At 36.5% G+C, this 26,559-nt stretch overlaps 1 protein-coding gene across 50 annotated transcripts in view; it reads left to right on the top strand.

The window, feature by feature from the left end:
* LOC106871531 (guanine nucleotide exchange factor DBS) overlaps positions 1-26,559 on the top strand; it is a 179,665-nt gene that overhangs the window by 49,210 nt on the left and 103,896 nt on the right. For all 50 annotated transcript variants that reach the window (XR_016244922.1, XR_016244920.1, XR_016244918.1 and 47 more), the window contains one exon: positions 26,163-26,252. Coding sequence is in view for 31 of the 50 variants with exons in the window: in XM_089365633.1 (XP_089221759.1) it covers positions 26,163-26,252 (90 nt within the window). In the remaining 19 variants the exon portion in view is untranslated. The remainder of the gene's footprint in view (positions 1-26,162; positions 26,253-26,559) is intronic.

Below are 26,559 nucleotides of genomic sequence, written 5' to 3'. Positions count from 1 at the left end.
AATGCATCTATCATGAGTACAGGAGATGCAGAGTTCAAATTGCACAGGTAGCCTTTGGTTTCTTTCTTTCTTTCTCTTTTTTTTTTTGTAGTCATTGAGTTTTTAAATTACGAGCTATTATTTTTAGCTGTATCCATTTTGAGATAAATCATTAAAATTTGTTTTGTAAATTCTAACCAACAATGGAAGGATATTCTTACACAAAAATAAAATGAAATAAAAATAAAGAATCTTTCTGTATTTTTGAATTCATTGGAATGGTAAGGATAACTTGAATACATTTCACTCTTTTGGCATCGATTGTTTGTTAACATGAAGTTTTGTTGTCATTTTAACTAATCATGGAAACGGAAGCTTCCAGAATCACATTATTCACATTAAATCAAATAAATGCTTGATTTTTTTTACTACATTTCACTGTTTTTTCTTTACTCAAAATTGGAAAAATATTGTGCAATTAACCACAATCGACTGTATTTGCATATGCAATTAACTGTATTTGCATATGCAAATAACTGGTCAATTTTACAAATAGTTGATGTTAAACAGTTTTGGAAGGTTAGGCTGTTAAATACTTTATGCAATTATTCACCGTGCAATTAACCAGAATCAACCATCTATATTTAACTGTCTGTCTATCCATCCACCTTATAATATATATAGGGAGAATTCACAAAAAAACAAAAGACGAAGACAGGTGGTGTAGACAACAAGCAGATGTATTAGTATAATGCTCAGGAAGTGAAAAGTTTTAATGTTTCGAGCCTACGCTCTTCCACAGAAAGGAACACAGAAAGAAACAAGGAGAGAAAAAAAAGAATGTGTAGTGCTTAGGGAAGATGGATGGAAGAACAATGATGAGAATGAAGTTTTACTCAAGGAAGTTGTTGTTGTTGCACTTGATGAGAGAACTACACAACTGAGATGTAATTTCGTGATGTGATTTGGAGTGTATCCTGGCAATTTTATTATAACATCTCTCTCTCTCGCTCTCTGTATTTATGTATATCTCCCTATCTCTATTTATCTATCTATCTCTGTGTTTCTCTCTCTCTGTTTATCCATTGATCCATTCCTTTCTATCTCTCTTCATCATCATCTTTTTATGCCCATCTCCCATACTGTTATATGTTGGATGGTTTAAAAGGATCTGACAGGTCTGGAAACTGTATCATACTCTAGTGTCTGCTTTGGCATGGTTTCTGTGGCCGGATGCTCTTCCTAACACCAACCACACTACAGTGTGTGCTGGCTGTTTCTTTTTTCTGTGGCACCAGCACCAGTGAGGTTGCCATGCAGCTTGCAAGACTAAGAACCTCTTTAGCTTGAGTGGAGCTACAGTATGCAATGAGGTGGCTTTATGCTAGGAGATATATCTTGCTGTTTAGTGTAACATGGGGAAGGTGTAGGGGGAATGTACTTCAAGCTTTTTAGTGGTCTGTTCTGTTTTGATCAATCAAGGTTAAGCACTCTGTTGTTCGCTTTAAATAAATCCTAAATTTCAATAAGGTTTGGTACCTGCATTCCCTATATTTCCAAGAGCTAAGGGTATCTATCCACTCACACACCCACCTGCTCCAGATTCCTTCTGCAACAAACCTATTTCACGTTTCAAACACACACACCATTACATATACATGCTACTGTATACTAAACTTTTATTAAATTATATTGCTGAACAAAGCTGTATACTAATTCTATTGTCCAACCAAATTCCATACCAATTCCATTTGCTTCTTCTATCATGCACCAACCAGTGTCTTTCTTGTATCCACTTCCTCTTTCTTTTTCCCCCTCTCTTTCTCTTTTTGCCTTTCTCTCTCTCTCTTATCCACTTTCTCTTTCTCCTTCCCCTCTCTCACTTTCTCATAATTATCGACTAATTGATTATGTGATTGATCCCATAATTCCTTGTGGTATCATTGAGATGCAGATTTTGGCATGTGTTATTGGATATTATTATTATTATTATTATTGTTATTATTATTATTATTATTATTATTATTATTATTATTATTATTATTATTATCGTTATTGCTGTTGGATATTTATGTTAGTGTTGTTGGTGGAGTTATTGGTGCTGCTGGTGTTGTTGTTGTTGTCATTATTGGTGCTGTTGGTATTGGTACTTTTGGTGTTGTACTGGTGCGTTGGTGCATTGATGCAGTTCTTGTTGTTGGCATTGGTACTGGGAAGGACGGGGTGGGGCCATTATGCTAACAAAACAAAAAATCAATAATTATTACCAATTTAACACCACCACCACCCGGGTACCCGAGGGTACCTTTACAAGAAGCCACTCTACTGGAAACTTTATTCTCCAGTCTGAGAATAAATTCTTTCTTTCTCCTCCTGCCAGTTTCAAAGACTCTGAAAAGGGTCACAGACTGGACACCGCCCAGATTCCTCTCATTAAACCATTATTAATGAGGAAAAGTTTAAAATAAATAAAACAAAAATCAGTGAGTTTGTAAAAATTCTACAGTGCTGTGAAAATTGTTGTGGAATTCAGCTTAGTGGCTTTAGGTTCTGAGTTCAAATCCTCCTAAGATGGACTTTTACTTTTCTTCTGTTTGGTTCAAGTGGTGAGAACTAATAAGATATTTGGGGTGTCGGGAAGAGGAGGGGGGTGTCAAATCAAATGAACCCTTTAGTGTTTAGATTAATCTATCAAATGTAATCCTTATTTATTCGCATTGTTTTGAATTAATCATGGATTATCTCATAGCTTTGAAATCTCAGTGATGTGATTCTTCATTTTCAGAATGACATTGTAGGGGAGGTGTGAGAAGCAGGATCTGGTTGGTTTGAATATAAAACAGATATGATATTTGGGCCAGATATTGTTGGCTTAAATGCTAAAGGATTAATTAAATATTCAAATGTACTTTTAAGATATCTATTATGTCTGGAAAGTAGATGGGATGGTTATGGCTGGAACGCCTTTGATCCTAAGTTGGCTTAATTAAGGCCAGACTGGTATGGAACAGCAGCAACAAAATTTGGATGTCGTTAATTAATTAAATATTATTTTGTTTTAATAAATGAAGAAAATTTATGAAATTTTAATTTTTGTAAATATTAATGTAATTTTTGAATGTCCTTAGTATAAATTCTTTCCAGAAAAGTTTTAATTGGGATTTAAATGAATTCTGTGCAAAATTCTTTCAGAAATAGTTACAGCAACAACAAAAAGAAAGAAAGACTAATTATAATTGTCATTAATTAAACTTCATATTAGGTTTCTAAAATAGTATTAAAATGAAGAATTAGTCAGATAAATGTTAGTATTAGTCAGTATCTAGTAATTTTAGATGTTTTAATTAATGTTTGTTATGTTGTAAGTAGCGATATATATAATTTAGTGCTAATTGAAGTTATTGATCTCCTGTAATGTAATATCACAGAAAACCAGATCGTCTACAGTTCCGGTCAACCGAATTTCACTTTGCAAGGATTCTGGGAAACCTCCAAGAAGTTGTGGTAGATGATGTCCAAGGGGCTGTGCAGTAGGATTGAACACACTACCATATAATAATGAATGGAACTTGTGTCTCACACAGCTATGCCTGTACATACAACCCTATTTGTTCTGTCACCTGATAATAATATGATGATGATGATGATGATGATGATTGTCTCTAATTTTCAATGCCAGCAGTTTTGAGGTGGGGTGGGGAGGATTTAAACAATACCATCAACCCCCCCCCCCCCCCAGTATGTGACTGGTACTTTATTTTATTGAGCAAGGAAGGATGAAAAAGCACCCAGTACACTCTGTAAAGTGGTTGGCATTAGGAAGAGCATCCAGCTGTAGAAACCTTTCCAAAACAAACTATTGGAGTCTGGTACAGCTCTTGGGCTATCCTAGCTCCTCTCAAATAGTTCCAGCCATGCCAGCATGGAACATAGATGTTAAATGATGATGGAAGGCTGGGAAAACCAATCTGAATTTGAATTCAGAATGTAAAGAGCCGTAACCAAATGCTCACAGCATTTTTTTTTTCCCCTTCCATTCTACCAATTTCTCCATTAATATTTTCTCTGTGTATTTATTGACATTTCTTTCTAAAACATTACAATAAATTTTCCCAGAACTCTGTAGAATGGTAGAATGGTTAGTTGGAATATTCTCATTGATTATGGGCATTTAGTGGAGAGAAGCGAGATAATGGGGGTATTTCTTTTTATTTTGGTTTTATTTTTTCTTGAAAAAAAAAATCAGACCAAATCACAAAATCTCATATATTATAAAAAAAAAATTATAATAATTAATTATAAATATAAGCATTGTTTTTTGGAGGGGTGGGGGACATTCTAGGCCACTTACTTTCTCTCACTTCACTGCCTCTCTCCCTATTCTATCTATCATATATATCTATATATCTATCTATATATACGTATCTCTGTGGGTTATATGTGTGTGTGTGTATGTATATATATATATATATATATATATATATATATATATATATATATATATATATATATATGATTATATATATGTGTGTATTATAGATAGATAATTGTAGTACATACACACATAATTATTTGTATGAATGTGTAAACATGTGTGATGTGTATACACACATATACATATAATCACATACACACGCTCACACAAGCAGTGGAAGGTTCAAATGCGACACCAGAAACCTTTCTCTTGAATCAATAGAAAAAGATCAATGTTCTTTGTGAATTCAGTTTCTGCAGTTTTCGGTATGGAATGCTGGTGATGCCAGACCAAAATCATAACATCAGTCAATACACTTGCAACAATGCCATTTGTATCGATAAATTCTCTGATAATTTCACTAAATAATAACAGCTACCAAAGATTTATTTCACACTTTTATCTCTCTTTCTTTCTCTCCTATTTTTCCCCAGTGAGGTAGGAATATATATATATATATATATGTGGTGATTGAGAATTCCCTAAGCATTTAAATGACATAAAATCTTAGTATTTTATTTGTTACAATTTTGTTTTCATGTTTTTGAAACAAATTTTGCTATTTTGTTGTGAACATCTTTCATACACACACACACACACACACACACACACACACACACACACACACACACACATACACACACACACACACACACACACACACACACATACACACACACACACACACACACACACACACACACACATATATATATATATATATATATATATATATATATATAGGCGTGGCTGTGTAGTAAGTAGCTTGCTTACCAACCACATGCTTCCAGGTTCAGTCCCACTATGTGGTACCTTAGGCAAGTATCTTCTACTATAGCCTCAGGCCGACCAAAGCCTTGTGAGTGGATTTGGTAGACGGAAACTGAAAGAAACCCATCATATATATGTGTGCGGTTTCTCCCCAACATCACTTGAGAACTGATGCTAGTGTGTTTACGTCCCCGTAACTTAGCGGTTCGGCAAAGATACAGATAGAATAAGTACTAGGCTTACAAAGAATAAGTTCTGGGGTCAAAAAGATGGACAAAATACCGCTGGGCATTTTGCTAACGATTCTGCCAGCTCGTCACCTTTAAGAGAAATATCATTATCAAAAAATATGCCAGAATATCTGACTGTCCTAAAAATGGCTCAGTATAATGATAACCATTGTAACTCGTCCAGCTGGCAGTAGGAACGGCAATGCAGAAGATTAGCTCTCCTAGAAACCCTGGGCCATAGTTATCAATTGAGGAAGTGTGTGTGTGTGGGAGGGGGTTAATGAATGTGGTGGGGAGGTAGGCAGAGACTGGGAAGGAGGTGGCAATGGGATGTATTTTCAGATGCTCAACTGACCCCAATTGTTAGGCAGTTTGAAGGGACCATTTATTTCTCGTTTACTCGACGAACATACGACTATTGTAAAACATTTTGTTCACCATCCGTTATGTTCCATTGCATCTGTCATCCACTGTGTCTGTCGCCTGTTGCATCTACTGTCCGTTGTCTCAGCCGTCCAATGCATCAGCCGTCCATTGCATCCACCATCCGTTGCATCTGCTGTCCATTGAGTTATGTCCATTATTTGTTGTTGTTGATGGTGATGCTGATGTTTAATCTCAGGTTATTTCCGATATAGCACATTGTTTTATTTTTGTCTTTTTAATCCTGCCCGTGACCCTTTATGAGGCTGCCAAGGCTGGTGGGTGTGGAAGGGGGTGGAAGGTATCTAGATACCAAACTCGGCTCAAATGCTTGCAACAAGGTGGATTCCACTAAAGGTATCCAAGGAGCCTGGTGGTAAGGTGGTGGGGCAGTGGTGTTAAACTGAATAATGGAATAAGTCTATAGCAGGATTTGAACTCAGAACACAATGGGTCAGAGCAAATACCACAAGGCATTTTACCAAAAATTCTTACAGTTCTACTAAACCAAATCTTGAATTGGAACTTGTATCTTTATTAACTCCTGGAAAAAAGAAAAGCAAAGTTGTCCTGGGTAGGATTTGAACTCGTTTCTTTTCCCTATGTGCAGAGAACTTAGGACCATATCAATCATAACCTTCCATGCTTTAAAATGATAGGGTGTGATCAAGGGAAATTTGGCTGTTATTTCTAGCAGATGGTACAACCACATAGACGCTCCCACATTGGTTCATTGGTGGTGGTGGTGGTGGTATAGAGTATAGATTTGCCTCTTATAAATTCATTAATAATTCATTACACAATATATTTAGCTTGTTAACATTAACAGATTGTGTGGCTGACTGGCTCCTTGGTCATCTGGCTGGCTGGCTTGTTAGCTGGTTGGTTGGTTGGTATGCAATTTCTATTGATGGTTTGCTGAAGAGAATTCCTGTAGACTTCTGCCAATAACAACAATGGACTCTGTCTTTGTAATATGGACATTTAACAGTTCCAATTAATCTTCTTGCTTGGATCTCTGTGTTTTTTTGTTTTTTTTTAATATATTTTCTGTGTATTTTCTCTCCAAGAGTTATTTGTGTGAAAAATCACCTGCTCTTTGCTAACAGAAGCCATCATCCTCTCATATGTATTATGATATTGTTACAATGAACATGTTGAGCAAGTTTTTTAAATCATGAGGATTCCATTGAAAAATTCTCTGCTTATATTTTTTTTATTTTTCATCCTTTTTTCTCTTTTTTTTTCTCTTTTTTCCTTATCCTTTTTTGTTTGTTTGTCCAATTTTTTGCACCACCACCATTTTCTGGTTTGAAATGGAAGGGGAAAGAGAGAGAGAGAGATGCGTGCACACATACTTCTAGTACTGATAGATATAGCACTATCATCATTATCATCATCATCACCATCATCACCACCACCATCACCATCATCATCATCACCATCATCATCATCATCAGTGGTTAGAGCATCAAGCTTACGATTGTGAGGTTGTGAGTTCAATTCCCGGACCAGCTGTGTGTTGTGTTCTTGAGCAAGACACTTTATTTCACGTTACTCCAGTTCACTCAGCTGTAGAAATGGAGTTGTGACATCACAGGTGCCAAGCTGTATCGGCCCCTTTGCCTTTCCCTTGGATAAAATCGGTGGTGTGGAGAGGGGAGACCAGTATGCATGGGCGACTGCTGGCCTTCCATAAACAACCTTGCCTGGACTTGTGCCTTGGAGGGTAACTTTCTAGGTGCAATCCCATGGTCAGTCATGACTGAAGGGGGTCTCCTCCTCCATGTATGTATGTGTGTATATATATACACACACACATACATATATATATGTGTGTATATGTGTATGTATTGGTCAGTTGTTCATAAGTCTGAAAAAAAACTCACTCAAAATCCTTTGAGAAATATTATTTCGTGTAGGCAAAGTGGTCGAGTTCCTTTTGAGTGTTGGGCCTCACAGAGGCAATGACCAAGACGTTTGGCATTATGTCTTATTTGAGAAGAAGACCCGTCAAGCTGAGCAAAATCACAGTCATGGCAGATATTGGTGACACAAATTGACACCCATGCTGGTAGCACGTCAAAGCACCCATAACGCTCTCGGAGTGGTTGATGTTAGGAAGGGCATCCAGCTGTTGAAAACTGTGCCAAATCAGACTGGAGCCTGGTGCAGCCTTTCAGTGTGCCTGCCCAGTCAAACAGTCTAACCCATGCCAGCATGGACAACAAACACTAAATGATGATGATGTAGTTGCTGGTTATGTCTGATCAGGAAGTGACCGTTGGTTTCACGTCTATTACTGTCCTTAATAATAGAGGCAAGTCATCAGACTTACTGACCAGAGGCACATAACCTCTTTGCTACTGGAGGTAGGAATAGTCTTGGTCTGTCAGGGTTGTGAGAACCAAGACTGTATTCATACCTCCAGTAGTAGAGAGGTCGTGTACCTCTGGCCAGCAGGTCTGATGGGTCACCTATATTGCTAAGAGTATAATAGGTGCAAACCCAATGGTCACTCACTGACCAGCTGTAACCGACTACATCACACACAAATGAGAGACAGATAAACAAGTTTTTAGATTGGAAGAATAATATGGATTGACTGGAATGGTATGTGCCTTGCTTCTCTCCATTTTGTGTGTGTTGTGAAAATGACGCATTCACAAAGAGATATGGATTGAGTGGGTGGCAGAGGCATAAAAGTCTGCGTGTGTGTGTGTGTGTGTGTGTGGAAGATACTGATGAGTTGTAAATATTGGATTCCTGGGCTTCCCGACTTTGTATCTTTCTTGTTGGAGTTGAAGGAGTGAGGGGTAGAGGAGAGAAAAAGTGAGAGAGAGAGGAGTTAGAAAGTGTGTATATTAGTGAGAGGAGGAGGAGGAGGCAGTATTGATATTCAAGTTAACTCTACCTCTCTCCCTCTCATTTCACCTTTCTATCTCTCTCTCTCTCTCTCTCTCTCTCTCTCTCTCTCTCTCTCTCTCTCTTGTAACATTCATTTTCTTCCTTTTTCTCTTTCTTCACTTCTCGCTTCTCACTCAACACACACAAATATATATGCATGCATGTATGTGTATGTGTATATATATATATATATATATATGTTTGTGAATGAGTGTGTGTGTGTGTGTGTGTGTGTATATATATAAAGAGAGAGAGAGAGAGAGAAATACACACACAGTGATCCAGGGATGTATATAGAAACCCTTCTCTTTCCCAGCAAACAGTAAAACAGTCACCATGACCTGTACATGTAGCACTTGCATGTAACACATACACCCAAACACACACACACACACACGCATATATCACTGCCAAATTGGTACTAACTTTCTACTAGTTCCCTGATTATCACGAAAACAAGTAACTGCATAACTTACGCAGCATACACACACACACACACACACACACACACACACACACACACACACATTGTATATTGGACAGTGGTTGCGGTGGTTGGTTGGTTGGTGGTGATTATGATATGTAAAGTTATCTGCATAAATTGATTTTGATCCATCAATGTACATGTATGTATGTATATATATATATATATATATATATATACACATATAGTAATGGGCAAACCACAGCGTTGTAGTTTTTGGAATAAAAAAGATGATCGAGCAGAAAACATCTAAGACTACAGACTGACATGTTTCATGGAGTTTATTTCCTTGCCACCCACTGCGGACCTTTCTTTGTTGTGCATTTGGGTTGGATTCTTGACCTTTTGCATCTTTCAACCAAAAAGCTATGCACCCCACCACAGAAGATCTATTTGATGGGCCTGCCTCTCTCCTTTTCTCTCTTCCTCTTGTGTTTTGGTACTTTGAAGCCCCACACCAAACTGACCTGTGGTACTCTGGTTGTTATTTTGTCCATGGAGCTTAAAGGGGTGCTTAAGATGGTTGTTGGCACGATGGTTAATAATTTTGTGGTTGTTAACCAAGTCAGTTGCTAGAGAAACTGGGAAACCAACCGTATGTGCCTTTCGGAGTAATGTGAACCTGAAAAGGACAAGGATGAGATGAGATGGTCAACACTGGAATGTCTGTGGGTGACATGCGTGTCTGATGAGGTTTCACCTAGTGTTAAGCTCTAGCATCATCAATGACAATGAATTGGTCAGAATGTATCGCAGTATCAGTTGTGACTCTTTGTGTTTTGAGTTCAATTCCCACCGAGGTCGACTTCAAGTTTCTTAATTTGGGGTTGATAAAAACAGCTACCAATTGAAGGTGGTAGAGGAGTGGAACTATAAGAACTTTGGAACAGGTACCTTGTGGTATTTGTTCCAACTGTTGCTGCCCTGTGGCTTTATCATAGGAATATTATAATTGATACAAAGGAAAATCATTTTAATTTAGTTTTTATATACATGTACGTGTGTGAATGAGTGTATATATGTATGTTTGCGTGTGTGTATGTGTGAGTGTATATACGTATGTTTGCATATGTGTATATATGCGTCTGTGTGTGTGCATGTATATATACACACATACATACATACACTCACACATATATGCACACACACATATATACAAAAATAGATATGTGAATCATAATTTATTTTTGAATTAATAAAACAAAAAGAATCACAATTCCTATTCTCAATTTCTTTCTTTTTTAATTTAACATTATAGTTTCATTTCATCTGATAGATACAAAGAGATTGGCAGTGGGGAGAGCCGGGGGTGAAAGGAGTTTTATTAATTAAATTTAAAAGATTATAACAAATAATTGATTTTTAAAACAAAAATATAAATTGAATTTTCAGTACCTTTTTCTTTTCTTTCTCTTTGTTGCAATTTCGAAACTAAATAAAACTTTTGTATTTGAATGCCTTACCTCCTCCCTAATCAAAATCACAAGTATTCCACCTTATCTTTTTCCTCTTCTTACCATGTAGCCATCTCAATATGCATGCTCCCTTCTCCCTGCCATGTAGCCCTGCCATGTAGCCAGTTCAGTTTCTATGTCCTCCTTCGCTACTATTTGACCTTTTCTAAATGTAGGTCTTGTCCCTTTACTCCTAACCATGTAGTCTTTTTTAAATGTGTCCCCTCTCTCTACCATGTAGCCCTTTTAATATGTATTACCTCTCTTTACCATGTGGCCATTTCACTATGTATGCCCCCCCTTTCCCCACAATGCAATCATTTTGTTATATTTGTCCGCCTTCTCTCTACCACGTAACCATTTCAATATGTATGCCCATCTTTCTTATCTATATGTTCATGTGGTATGTATAAGTTGATTGAAATAAAATATTTGACCGAAGAACATGGAGAAGCAAATAAGGTCAAGGGGATTGGTGTGGGTGTGTGTTTGGGGGCTACGGGATAAAGCAAAAAGGGAGAAGACTCTCTTACTAACCCCATCATTAACAGAAAAAAGAAATGCCTCCTGTGTGTTGTTACTGGTTGTACCTTCATTATACATTATTAATATTAGTGTTATTGGTAAAGGTAGTGAGCTGGCGGAATCGTTACCATCCAGACAGAATGTTCGCTGGTATCATCTCTTCCAGCTTTATGTTCTGAATTCAAATTCTGCTGAGGTCCATTTTGGCCTCCATCCTTTCAGAGCCAATGAAATAAAGTACCAGTTTTACCCTGGTCTCAATGTAATCAACTTACCCCCTCCTCCGAAATTACTGGCCTTCTACCAAAATTTGAAACCATTATCATTTTAAATATTTATCTTTCTACGGCCTCAGTTTTTTTGTTTTTTTTGCCAACCATATTTTTAAAAATAATTATGTTGTCAGTTTGTTAAATAAAAGTAACTATCTTTATTGTTTATATTTACATTTGAAATATAAATCAACATTTTGTTGTCCAAAAAACTCGTAACCCGCCACCCACCCACCCCACCAAAAAAACACACAATAAACACTATATCAAAACATGGCTCTCTTAATTTTCTCTTTCATTTTCACAATTAGAGATTTTTAAAATTATTTCTATGCTACATATATTAATATATTTATTAATGTTTACTTCTACTACCACTACTACTACTGCTGCTGCTGCTATTAATAATAATAATAATAATGGTATCATCAACAACAATACCACTATTACTAGCACAACCACCACCACCACCACAACTACTACAACCATTACTACTACTACTACTACTTTCTACCACCATCACCAAACAGCACTGTCACCACCACCACCAATCTTATTATTTTGGTAACAAAAAAATGGAATCAATAGTTTAGTTTCAATAAGTTTGTTATTGCCATATTTGTCATATAATTATTATTATTATTGTTGTTGTTGTTGTTGTTGTCTAATGGTGTTGTTGTTATGATTGTTCTGGTTGCTTTTATTATTATTATTATTATTATTGCAGTGTCTCAAATCATTAGAATTTTCAGTTTCTTTTGTTATGTTTCATTATTTTGAAGTTTTTTTTTAAGGGGAGGCGGGAGGGAATCGTTTTGTTTTTTTGGTTTTTGTTTTACTTTCATCGTTGTCCCCTCCCTCCCCACCTCATTGCCGCCACTTTCAATTTGTAGAATGGTCTTTGATAGAATTATTCATGTAAATATGATGAGCCCAAAGGAAGTGCACACACACACACACACACACACACACACACACACACCTTGTATGATGTCTTCCAGGTTTTCTCTTGCAGGAACCAGCTAACAAGATAGCCGTAACACATATTTTACCATTCTTAAAGCATGAGAAGCGCCACTGCTTAATTGTAGTTTCCTTATTGTGAAACAGATAAAAGCTAACTCCACCCGCATCCCTGGATGAGATGCAAGTCTGTCATGGACGGTATTTCTCCATGCTGGTATGGGTTAGACAGGGTGTTATCCAAGGCCTTATTTCACATCTTGATGCTCCTCCTATCGCCAGCCCTTAAGGAGTCTGTAATCTGTTTTTCACCAGAAGTGTAGGTAACTCCTTTGTGGCCATAAGCGTAGTCCCATGATCACATGACTATGCACAGATTGATTCCGTTTGACCATTAACTTGGATGGAGATAATGGTAAAAAGAAGGATCCAAGTTGCAAGTGATCTGTTACGATGGTTGGTGCCAATGAAAAATTTCTTGAAAACCTAACCGTTTCACTTCAATAGCTTTTCAACATAGAAAAAGATATTTTTGCCACACCATAACCTTTTAACAATTCTTTTTGATTTAATTTTCTTTTGAAATCTCATTTTATTTATTCATTTAGTTTCTTGTTTTTTTTATAGTTTTAGTATTTTGACATTGGAAAAAATTTTTTCCATTTAAAAATACTTTGTTTTTTCCAAAATAATATTTAAATTAATGACATCATTGTTTAATTTTGTCAAACATGTTAAAGAGGTAATGTTATCACTGTGCTGCGTTGTGATACTGGTGTGTATGTTGTTAGTGTGGTGCGTTGTTGTTGGTTGCCATGGTGTGACGGTTGGTTGGTTGGTTGTGTTGTTGGTCTGACTGTTGTATCATCAGTGTGGTTGTGTTGTTGGTGTGGTGCATTGTTGTTGCTATGAGTTGTTAGTGTTCTACATGGTTGATGTGATAGCGATATGTTATTAGTGTGCTATGCTGTTAGTGCCGTGTGTTGACCTCTTCTACAAATGTTGTATGGTGTTTGGGTTGTGTGGTGGTGATTGTTAGTGAGATGAATCATTGTTAATTTACTGTGTTGTTAGTCAGTTGTGATGCTGGTGTGCTGTGTTGTTATTGTGATGCATTGTTTGCCAGATTTGTTGTCAGTGTGCTCTGTTGTTAACCAGCTGTGTTGTTAGTGTGATGTGATGTTATTTCTGTTGTTAGGCATCTCTTTTGTTAACCACCTTTGTTGTTAAGCAGCTCAGGTCTTTTCTATTGCTGTCACAGTTTTTGAAATTTTAAAATGCAATGAAAATTTTCCAATTTGGTATATTGATGTAATTTTTCATGCTGAATCTGATTTTGTTATTCGCTTGTTCCCAAAAATTTTTAGAAGAATGTTGCAGGGCTCTATTATTAAGCACCACAGTCGTTAGGCTGCAGTTTTGTGTGATGTCTTGTGTTGTTAGGCAGCTGTGTTGTTATATTGTGCAAATGTTGTATGTTATCTTAGTGCACAAGAACTTAGTGTTGGTTCCTAAATCTCTGTCAGTTCATTGGTTGAAATATTCCACCTGCTGATATTGATTCCATCACATTGTTTGCTCAGCCTTCTACCTGTCGATAGATCTCCAATTGTTATTGATGAAGTATATGCTTATCTTCATCGCATAACATGTGTCATGTGTTTTAAAGATGAGAAAGAATTGAAGCGAGATTCGACACATCATGGAACAGGATTGGGAAATTTTTTTATTGGTTCCGAAATTGGATGTTTCTTTTATCTTTCTTTTACTTGTTTCAGTCATTAGACTGCTGCCATGCTGGAGCACCACCTTGAAGAATTTTAGTTGAACAAATGCACACCAGTACTTCTTTTCATTTTTTTTTTTAGCCTGATTCTTATATCAGTCTCTTTTGCTGAACTGCTAAGTTGCAGCAATGTAAACACACCAACACGGACTGTCAAGTGGTGTGAGTGGGGGGGGGGGGGCAGACACAAACACACACACATACACAATGGGATTCTTTCAGTTTCCATCTGAAAGAACAAGTGTCACCACTATGCAAACAGTGACCTTTGTTTCCAATCTTCGTTGGAAACATGTCTGGTCATGGAGAAATATTACCTTACTTGGAAACAGGTGAGGTTTGGTGACAGGAAGATCATCCAGACATAGAAAATCCACATCAGCAATTCTGTCCAACCATTGTAAATATGAAAAAGAGTAGTTAAAATAATGTATGTGTGTGTGTATATGTAAACATAAATACATATATGTATGTATGTGTGTGCGTGTATATGTATGTATGTGTGCGTGTATATATCCATATATATATACGTATGTATGTGTGTGTGTATATATATATGTACGTGTTCATGAATATATATGTATGTGTGCATGTATATGTATGTGTGCGTGTATATATATGTATGTATGTGTGCATGTATATATATATATATATGTATGTATGTGTGCATGTATATATATATATATGTATATAGTTGTTTGTGTTTACACAGAATGCATATATAATAATAATTTTTACATACGCGTATGCCTATACGAACATACATTTCCATCGTTCTCTTTCCCATTGTCGAAGGCTGGAATCAATATTTCCCATTGAGCTCTTCCAAATCGGATCAAACTCCACTGATTGACTTTTAAATATAAAATACTCTTTGCCAAAGAACAAGGTGACAGCACAGACTCGGTTTTCAGATAATTGTCTTTGACAGACCAAATAATTTCCTTTGTCACTTCCATCGCTAACAGAAATAAACACAAGAAAACAACGAAACAAATTTAAATAGAAAAAAAAAACAAAAACAAAGCTAATAGATGGCAAGAGGAGGAGGAGGAGGAGAAAGAGAATAGAAGAATTTAGCTTCCAATTCTCTAATATTTACCATTTTCTCCAAGACATTCTGCAGTCTTCTTCCATCTGCTGCATTGCCTGTTGTTTTATTGATTCATTTTGTAGTCTACAACAGCAACTGTGTGGGATGTAGTGCAGTGGTGGTGTGTAGTCGTGCAGGAGGTAGCGTGTTGCTGTATTAGTAAGTTTTAGTGTGTAAGCATTGTAGTGGTGTGTAGTATGTAGCTGTTAAGTGTAGAGTATAGGCTGTAGCATGTAGCTGTGTAAAAGATGTAGTGGGTAATGTATAGGCTGTGAAGGCACATGGTTCAGTGGTTAGAGTGTCAGGCTCAGTCATGAGATAGTGAGTTCAATTCCCAGACTGAGCTGTGTGTTGTGTTCTTGAGCAAAACACTTTATTTCACATTGCTCCAGTTCACTCAGCTGTAGAAATGAGTTGTGACATCACTGGTGCCAAGCTGTATCGGCCCCTTTTCCTTTCCCTTGGATGATATTGGTGGCTTAGAGAGGACAGGCCGGTATGCATGGGCGACTGCTGGTCTTCCATAAACAACCTTGCTCAGACTTGTGCCTCGGAGGGTAACTTTCTAGGTGCAATGAGTTGTACATGTAAATCAAAAGGTCGGCCTAGTCAAATTCTGTGTCACACTGAATCTCCCTGAGTGCCATGTAAAGTGTACGTGTGTCTGTGGAGTGCTCAGCCACTTGCACATTAATTTCCCAAGCAGGCTGTTCCGTTGATCAGATCAAATGAAACTCTCTTTGTCCGACAAGAGTGCTAGGCCAGGCCAGGAGTGTCACCAACATGGCTACTTTATCTTACTCTGAGATTTTCAATCTTATGGACTCATTCAATTTTTCTCTATCACATGTATTGATCCAGTTGCTATTGTCATCTTGTTGTTTTATTCTGAGCTCAAGCACTACGAAGGCCAACCTTGCCTTTCATCCTTTTGGGAATCAGTAAAAATCAAGCAGCACTTAAATCCTGAGATCAATGTAAACCACTTCCCCTCAGAACTGTTGGTCTTCTACAAAAATCAGAATCAACCAGCATCATCATCATCATCATCATCATCATCATTATTATCATCATTATTATTATTATTATTATTATTATTATTATTATTATTATTATTATAAATGTCACACAGTTTACAATATCATGAGGTTGTTGATTGAAGACATTGTGTCTACCAGGGGTTTGTACTGTTTGTCAAGTCACAACAATCCTTATATAAGATACCGATGCTGTTTGAGGAAGAATTATTATTATTATTAAGGCGGTGAGCTGGCAGAATCGTTAGCATGCTGGACGAAATGCTTAACAGTATTTTGCCTGTTGCTACGATCTGAGTTCAAATTCTGCCGAAGTCAACTTTACTTTTCATCCTTTCGGGGTCGATAAAATAAGTACCAGTTAAACACTGGGGTCAATGTGATCATCTCATCCCCTCCCCCAAAATAGCTGCCCTTGTGGCAAAATTTATAACCATTATTATTATTATTATTATTATTATTATTGAGAAAGACAAAGCACCTTGCATTACTTGGTAGCATCACTTGATGTTCTGAGTTCAGTTTTCACTGAAGTCAGCTTTTATTCTTCCAGGGTCAATAAAATAAAGTACCAGTTAAATACTGGGGTCTACATTATCAACAACTGTCTCCTTCCCACCCACCCACCCACTCTCTCTTGCCAAAAAAATATGTTACTTTGTTACCAAGGTAGAAATCAGCAGCAGCAGTAAAATCATTATTCATATGGTAGTTTTTTTTCTTCTTCTTTTTCTCCTCCTTTTACATAATCTTCCTTTTCCTACTGTCTCTCTCTCTCTCTCTCTCTCTCTTTTTCTCTGTCTGTCTCTCCCTCCTCTCTCTCTCTCTCTCTCTCTCAAGCACAAGCAGTTAGTTGCTATAGTAATAATATCTGACTAGATACAGCTACCATCATCATCATCATCATCATCATTGTCGTCATCAGTAATTTAGAAAACTAAAACAACTTGCTTTGTTGTCATCACCATTATCATTTACATCATCATCATCATCATCATCATCATTATCGTCATCATCATTGCATCGTGGTACACATTGTCATCACCATCATCAACATCATCATTATTATATTCACCATCATGTTCCTCTTTCTTTTCCTCATCATCATCATCATCCTTTCCTGCTCCTCTTCCTTATCATCACCATCACCATCATCGTCGTCATCAAGGCCTGTTATATTGATTGACAGAAGAATTTAAGTTTGTTTGTTTGACCATTACATCATTAACAACAGCCACAATACCACCGCCGCCGCCGCCGCCACCCTGCTTCCACCACCACCACCACCACCATCATCATCATCATCACGGACAGCAGTGTGTACAACTGCGTTCTTTGGGATGAATCATCCAGTGGCGATATATAAAACTGGATAAATTAATCTCCATGTAAAAATATTGACCAAACTAAATGACTTAAGAGTCCAACATTTTTATATACATCGCCAACTTTACATCTTGTGTACGCACACACATGCGTTTATACACACACACACACACACACACACACACACACACACATATGTATATGTAAATGTGTGTATATATGTGTGTGTGTGTGGATGGATTCATTTAAGACATAAAGTTGGCAATGAATATTATTTAATATTATTTTATATATATGTGTGTGTGTGTGTGTGTGTGTGTGTGTGTGTATTACATGCAAATAAATGCATGTTCACTACTTTCTGTTTATCCAGATTGATAGATAGATATAGACACATACATACATACAAATGCCTGTATTATGCATGCACACACACGCACGTTTGTACTTATATCTATTTGGCCAAGAAGGTCAACTTTCAATGCAGTAGATGCACTGGGTCAATCAGTTATCAGTAAAAGTACATGTAACATAGGATCCTTCAAAATGTTCCCTACTATTAGCTTATAGGCTTTGTTACCATGGTAACCTAATTAGCAATAGAGATGGATGTTCAGAAAACTTAGCAGCCTAAGGGAGAAAAGAGCTGGGAGAAGTTTCGGGTGGTATTTCTTTTGCTGGACACCAAAGGGTTTCTCTCTCCGAGTAAAAGGCAGATTGTTAGATGCTTGTGTACAAAGTGTAATGCTGCATGGTAATGAGATGTGGCTCTTTATTTTAGAAGATTTGCAATGGCTGGAAAGAAACCATGGGAGTTTGATCATTGTCATCATCTTCATTATTATTGCTTAATGTCTGGCTTCCATGTTGGAACCCGGAACCATGTGGTTGGGTAGCAAGCTTCTCACCACACAGCCATGCCTGTGCCTACATATATATTTATTTTATTTTTTTTTTATTAATAACTGGCAGAAGTTATAAAGTGACTAAAGAACCAAGAGTTTGCCAAAGCTCTTCGTCCTTCAGTCACTCTGTAATTTCTGCTGATTATTAATATATATATATATATATATATATATATATATATCGTATAAACAGTCTCTCAGTCTCGTGTTTTTGTTTTGTTCTCTACTTTACCAACCTGGATTCCATTACAAAAGATATAATTACAATACAGCAACGGAAATACACATGGAGTTCTTAATAGTGGTTATTTGTCACGCAATTTAAGGTTTAAATTGTACAGTACACACACACGCACACGCACTGTGTTATTTGTCTGTAGATTGGTAGTAGCAGTAGTGTCAGGCTGCTGGTCAGCGCAGTAGCAGCTGCAGAAGCAGCTGAAATCCCACGCAAAAGAAAAAACAAAAACAAAAAAACAAAAAAGAAAACCTGCTGTCACAAACTGGCCACAATATTGACCAATGAGAATCCAGACGGAAAGCATGTCTACAGCAGAGATTCAGCACAGTTTGAGTTTCCTATCACTCAGCCAGAACAATAACAAATGCAGGAACTCGGAGGAGTGGAGGACCTAGGAGATGAGTAGATACTCAGAGTGGAGCTTCTACTTCTAGTAATTGTCTGTGTGTGCGTACTTGTGTGTGTATACATACATATCTATGTGTGTATATGTCTGTGTATGTAGGTGTAGGCATGGCTGAACGCTTAAGTAGCTCGTGTTGGAGCCATGTGGTCTCAGGTTCTGTCCTACTTCAAGGCACCTTGGGTAAGTGTCTTCTACTATGGCCCTGGGCCAGCCTATGCCTTGTGAATGAATATGACAGCTGGAAACTGTGTTGAAACCCATCACACACACATTTCTATATCTATCTATCTATCTATATATATATATATATATATATATATATATATATATATATATATATATATATATATATATAGATTATCTGAATTTTACAGTATTAAATATCCATCACAGCTGATGTGATTGCTAAGATCAGCCGTGGTGGATATTTGATACTATAAAATTTGGATAATCCACCCACTGACAATATATGAATGCGTCTTTCTCTGACTTATGGTCTCTTAGATGAATCACACATATATATGTGTGTATGTATATATATATATATATATCAAGGTTAAACATGTGTCTCTATAATGTAAGGATTATAAACATCCATATACACATGATTATATATAGCTATACACACAGCCATGCATAAACACACACTTGTATATCAAACAACCAGAATTTTCCAAATTACGTATGCACTGCTTCATTGCAAATGTGAGCAGTTTCATTCTTGAAGGGGTCCATTTCTCTCCAGACTCTTTGTATTGACACTTGAAATTCCTTTTTGCAACAATACCCAATCACCAAACAACAGCAACAGCATCAGTGCTGTACCACTTCTGTTTATGAAGAACTCCTCTGGACCATTTCAAAGAATAAAAACATATCATCCGCAAATTGTTCAACTGTGAAGTTGCCGATCTCTCCGGCCTATTAAACACAACTTTAACTTTTAGTTTTAGTGTCACACATGGCCATGTTCTTGGCAATCTGATTTTGCCATTGATTCTCTAAGAATTCACCATTTTGGCAATAACAGACAAAGAATATTTAACCATATTTCATTTCTCAATCTGCTGCTACTGTTAGGGATATCTTTACAACCCACTTGCAAAATAACCATTATTTTCGTATTAGGTCTCCAGTGTTTTGATTGCTTTTGGCCAATAAAACCAAATGGTAGAATCGTCAGAATGTGAAGACAGATGACATGCTGTCAAGTGTTTTGTCTGGCATGCTAGGTTCAAATTCTTCCGAGGTCAACTTTGCCACTTGTCCTTTTGGGGTTGAATACTGTGGTCGATGTAGTTGACTGTCCCCTTCCCCTCAAAATTTCAGGTTTTGTACCTACAGTAGAATGGATTCTACAGTATAATGTGTGTGGGTATATATATATATATATATATATATATATACACACAAACAGATACATACTCACCAACATTTTTCTACTTCTTCCCCTTATACTCCATCTATATTCAGACGGTTCCATAATCTGTTCCAAAGACGGCATAAAAATACCTCAAGCTGTTGCCGATGATGATGATGATAATGATAATTAACCAGCTTTGCCAATCAAATGTCTTGCTTTGATGTTTATTTTTATAATTCATGATTCATTTATTTTATACGTTGGTTGATGGTAGTTTTTCACAATATTTTTTCTCCTTTTCTCCCCTTCTACATTTCTCTATCCCTCTCTTCTTGTCCCGGTTTCTCTCCTTGTCTTTCTCTCTCTCCTTTCATATCTCTTTCTCCCCCCCCCCCCCCCCACACCTAATATTTCACTTCTCTCGTCAGTAGACACTGAAGTGCCACTGCTATAAAGTGGCATACATGCAACAGACATAGCAAGCAATCACCCTCACTTTCTGCCTCTGTGTGTGTGTGTCTGTCTGCTGTGTATGCATTTCTGTGTGTCTATATATGTCTGTGTATATTGTATAGTGTGTGTGTGTGTGTGTGTGTGTGTGTGTGTGTGTGTGTGTGTGTGTGTGTGTGTGTGCCATGCATAAAGCCTCTGTTTTGGTGCAATGTAAAGAGCACCCATGCATTACCATTTGTACTATAGTAAGAGAGATAGTTTTCTTAGTATTAACATATTTAATGGAGGAAGCATTAAAAAGCTACCTAGAAATAAACTCAGCTTGAAAAATGGATTTAAAATGATAAAAAGACAACAACAAAAAACGTCCAAAAACAGGAGAGGAAAAGAATCGTTGTGATGTATATATATATGCAGAAGATCTGTTGTACTTTCTTGTAGTGTTGTGGGAAAGGTTATCTTACGAAATGGTTGTACAATAGAATTGAGGGGAAGCTCAAGAAAGTCTGTTTACAAAATTGGAGCAGACAATCTGAGGACTGGTGAAACTGGATGGCAACACCAGGCTCCAATCTAAATTTGGCAGAGTTTCTACATATTCATACAAGAGAAATGTTGGACATAAGAAGCATCAGATGTGGTGTGCAAGAAAGACGACTGCACTGGTATGGTCATGTGCTGCGTATGGATGAGGAGAGCTGTGTGAAGTGTCACTCCCTAACAGTATATATACACACTAATACACTGCTTGTTGTTCCCTTACCTGTCTGTCTCGTGTTCTTTGCATAATCTTGAACTTTACACACACACACACACACTCACTCGTGTGTGTGTGTGTGTGTGTTAATTAATCAGCTGAAGTTATATGTACTCATGTTTGAGTTTTAGTTTCCTGTTTGTAATACCAAACCAATATCTATTCTATATTTATATTTTATATGTATATGTCCCTGCACACACACACACACACTGCAAAGTTTGTGTTGAAGCTGTGCAGCAGAAGATAAGGAATGTTGTTATAGCAATGTGCCATACAAATGCAGCGATTACTTATTCTTTGTTTTGTTGTTGTTGTTTGTGTCAAGAAGAATTTCAAGTCACCATTTTGTTTTTTGTTTTTTTTTACTGTCTGTTGAAAATTCAGAAAGGTCTTGTTTTTCTTGATGGTGATGATGGTGATGACAATAATGGTAACGATGGTGATAATGATGATGATGACGATAATAGGAGTGGAATGATTGTGATGGTAAAGATGGTGGTGGTGGTGGTGGTGGTGGTGGTGGTGACTAAAGTGATGAAAGTGATAATTATGATGATGATGATGAATTTCTTAACCTTACCCCTTCCCCACCCCAGCAATGACTGCATTTATAAAATAAACCTGACCTTCACGCAGGACTTGAACCAAGGACCTGTTGCACTCTGGGAGACTGCTATTAAACACAACGGAGATTGTAACATACACATACATAAAACCACACCCACACACACATACTGTCTCACATAATGCATGTATACACACACACACACATAATTTCTCATTTATGATTTAATCCTTCTTTCTCTCTTTTTCTCTTTCTTTCTGTCATTTATTCTTCCTTTGTTCCATCTTTCTGTCTTTTTCTCCTTCAATCATTCCATCTTGTCTTTTATTTCTACAAGAAACACATTTGACAGTTCCACAAGTTGGAACTGGGGAGGGGCAGGCACAGTGTCTTTTGAAATAGACACCAGATTCTTTTAGTAAATTTATTTTGTAAAATTACCAATTCCAGATTGCTTGAAAAATACTACTTTCTGTAAATTCTTCCAAAAATCTATGCCATAATGTCAACCCATCTCTACCGATTCCATCTCTAATAACTTTCCTGTTACATTAATTCCATCTTTCCTAACAACACACATTTACCATTTACCACTTCTTGTTGTATTTCCTCTTCCAACCTCATCCTTGTCAAAAATCTTCCACACATCTTTTGTCTTTTACTTATTAGATTGTGGCCATGCTGGTGCACTATCTTGAAGAACTTTCTTTATTCAGATGAATCGACTCCAGTACTTTTTTTTTCTTTAAGCCCGGTACTTATTTTATTGGTCTCTTTTGCTAAACTGCTAAGTTACAAGGATGTAAACATGCCAACACTGGCTTCTGTGCAGTGGTGAGCGACAAAGACACACACACACTATATATATATACACACACATACAAACACACGGTGCTCCTTATAACACCCTGGGCTGTTCTGATGCCTCAAAGGCAAAAGGGCTGTTTTCCATTTTCTTGCCACCTGTTTAGAGCTGTGTAACAAGAGCAAGTCTCTTTACCCTTTTCGTCAATTGTGCCACTCTTCCTCGTGCCCACCGTAAAGCAACATTGGGGCACAGAGTCCCCCCCCCCCCCCCACCACCACCACCTGCTTCTCTATCCTGACCATCTTCTCCAAGTGTTCAGCTTTCCATGGAGAGAATTTTTATTTGCAAAAAACATGCAAAAGGAAGCAAAACAAACAAAATAAAAATACAAACAAATTAAAAGATGGGAATAAAAATATAAGCAAAAACAAACAAACAACAATCTCTTGGGGAGGTGAGGGTGGCGGAGTGTGTTTTACACATGAAAGGTTTGGTTTTAAAATTCTTGCTTCACAATAAAATATTCCGGGCGGGAGGGGGGACCTTTTCCAAAAATGTAAAATAAATTCTTTTGTGTTTGACAAAAGATAAAAATTTTGGTTGTTTTTTTGAAGAATTTGTTTATTTATTGAATTTCTCTTTTCCTTCACTTCTTTCTTTTTATATTCTTTGAGAGAACCTTTAATGGGTTTTGACATGATTATTTTCAAGAATACAATCAACTTTCCAAATGCCAAATGCCAAATTGTTCTTGTACAGATTTCATATTTCCTTCTTCTGCAAATGTTTCGTTGTAAAATAAAATCTTCATATTCTGTTTAATTTTTTAAAATTACACATTTCAAAATAAGAGAAAGAATATTTTTTGTTTTATTCTTCTTGTAATGACTCAACAATTTCTATGAATTTCTGTCCAGAACATCAACTAGCCATTCCTTTGTTCTTTCACTGGCCTTGATCATTGGACTGCATCCATTCTGGATCATTGCCCTCAAGAGTTTACTTGATGTTATCATCACATGTTTTATAGTTTTTTTTATTTTTATTGACCTTGCAAAGAGAAAACACAAACTAAGGGATCAGATTAAATACCACAAGATAAATGGTTGATACTCTTCCAGTTCTACCTGGAAGTATATGGTTGCTTCCTGACTATGTGGTTTTGGGTTCAGTCTCATGGCCTGGCACCTTGAGCAGGTAGCTTTTACTTTAGCCCTGGGCCAAATCAAGGCATTAACCAGTTTCGGTGTGTTTATATCCCCTGTAACTTAGCAGTTCAGCAAAAGAGACCAACTCTTTAAGGCTGTACTCCAGCATGGCCACAGTCTAATGACTGAAGCAAGTTATATATATATATATATATATATATATATATATATATATATATATATATGTATATATATATATATATATATATATATGTATATATATATATATATATATATATATATATATATATGTATATATATATATATATATATATATGTATATATATATATATATATATATATATATATATATATATATATATGTATATATATATATATATATATATATATATATATATATATATATATGCAGCCTATTGGCAGAGTTGTTGGTGTCGGATAGATTGCTTTGTTGTAATGATTCTGCTTTTCTGCGTACTGAGTTCAAATCCTGCTGAGGCCAACTTGCCCTTTTTTTCTTTCTTTCTCTCTCGATGATGATGATGATGATGATATATATTATAAAAAATATGTTAATATAAAATAGCAAAGGAGTGAAGCCTGAATTTTGAATAGATGAATAATCTCTATCAAATACACACACACACACACACATACATACATACAAACATATATATATATATATATATATATATATATATATATATATGAGGCTTTCAGTGTAGAGATGTAATCAAATCAGTTCCTATACAATAGAAGAAAAGGAAGGAATAAATCAAATTGTGTCTATATGTATGTGTGTGTGTGTGTGTGTGTGTGCATGTGTCTAAATGTAGGCCTGTGTACATGTCTGTCTGTGTGTGTGTCTCGGTATGGAGTCTTTTAGTTTTGGTCTTTTGTTAGTAAGACAGAGAGGACATTATCAATGGCTGAAATTAATGAAGCGAGTTATCGGACGTCGACAGAAACTGATAATGGTGTATCAATACATTTTATAACACATTATATTTCCTCCTCCACACACACACGTGTGTGTGTGTATACATGTGTATATATTTATATGCACATACGTGTATATATTTATGCATTATGTATGTTAACATGCATTATATATACGGGTGTATATATAATTTATAAACACACTGCCCTTCTATTCTTTAAACTGCACTGATGGATGGAGTTCAATCAATCATTCTTGTTCCCATGTGTTTATGTACAAGTTGTATTATTATTGTTGTTGTTTTTATTATTATTATTATTGCTATTACTGTTGCTATTGTTGTCGTTTGATGTGTTGCCCCTGGGAAGCCCTGATCAAACAGACGTGTGTAATCTAAGCCATTCTAGGACTTCCCCGTCCCATGTGCCTGTGATTTAGACTGAGCAAAAGATTGTTTATCTTTAACCCCAAGTCAACCTTACTGAAGCAGGTTTATGAGTAAAGGCATTCCACTCATGACCATCTCATCTTTTTTATTTATTGATTGAAAACAGGTGAGGGTTGGTGACAGAAAGAGCATCCAGCTATAGAAAAATCTGCCTCAACAAATTTCATCTAACTCATGCAAGCATGGAAAAGTGGATGTTAGAAACAATGAAGAGGGGAGGGAGGAGGAGAAGAAAGAATTGCAAACCTAATGAATATTTCTGGTAAAAACAAAGTAAAAAAAAACAAAAAACAGGGGAAACAACTGCAACATTTAAATTGATTAAAAATAGAATGTCTATCAATTTACTGATTAATTTTTTTTTCTGTTTGTTTTTGCAGGCTATGTAATGGGTGAAATGGATCTAGATTGTTCTTTTACTGTATTGGACGTTGCAGAGGTTCTACAGTCGAAATATGCCTTCATCACAGGTAAACTTCTTCTCTTTCTATACTTACCTCCTTCTTCCTTATCTTTGTTTATCTTAGAATACTATTTTGGTGGTTGTAGTTGTAGCATACATGTTGTAATATGTTGTATTTGTATGCTAATCTATAACTTCTTACCACTATTGAATGCTATCTAGTGTCCGCAAGTCAAACCACTGTCCAGCCAAATCTCTGTTGACAATAGAACTGTGGTGGACATTTTATTCTTGTACAGTGGCCAGTTCCATTATCAGGTGGAGTTAACCCTAAGACCATGTGATGATCAGGTCCATTAATTATTGTGCTGGTG

This window comes from Octopus bimaculoides, chromosome 18 (assembly GCF_046866305.1).
Source record: "Octopus bimaculoides isolate indiv1 chromosome 18, ASM4686630v1, whole genome shotgun sequence".
Taxonomy (NCBI): domain Eukaryota; kingdom Metazoa; phylum Mollusca; class Cephalopoda; order Octopoda; family Octopodidae; genus Octopus; species Octopus bimaculoides.
The sequence above is the reverse complement of the archived record's forward strand: the minus strand, read 5'-3'. Positions and strand labels throughout refer to the sequence as shown.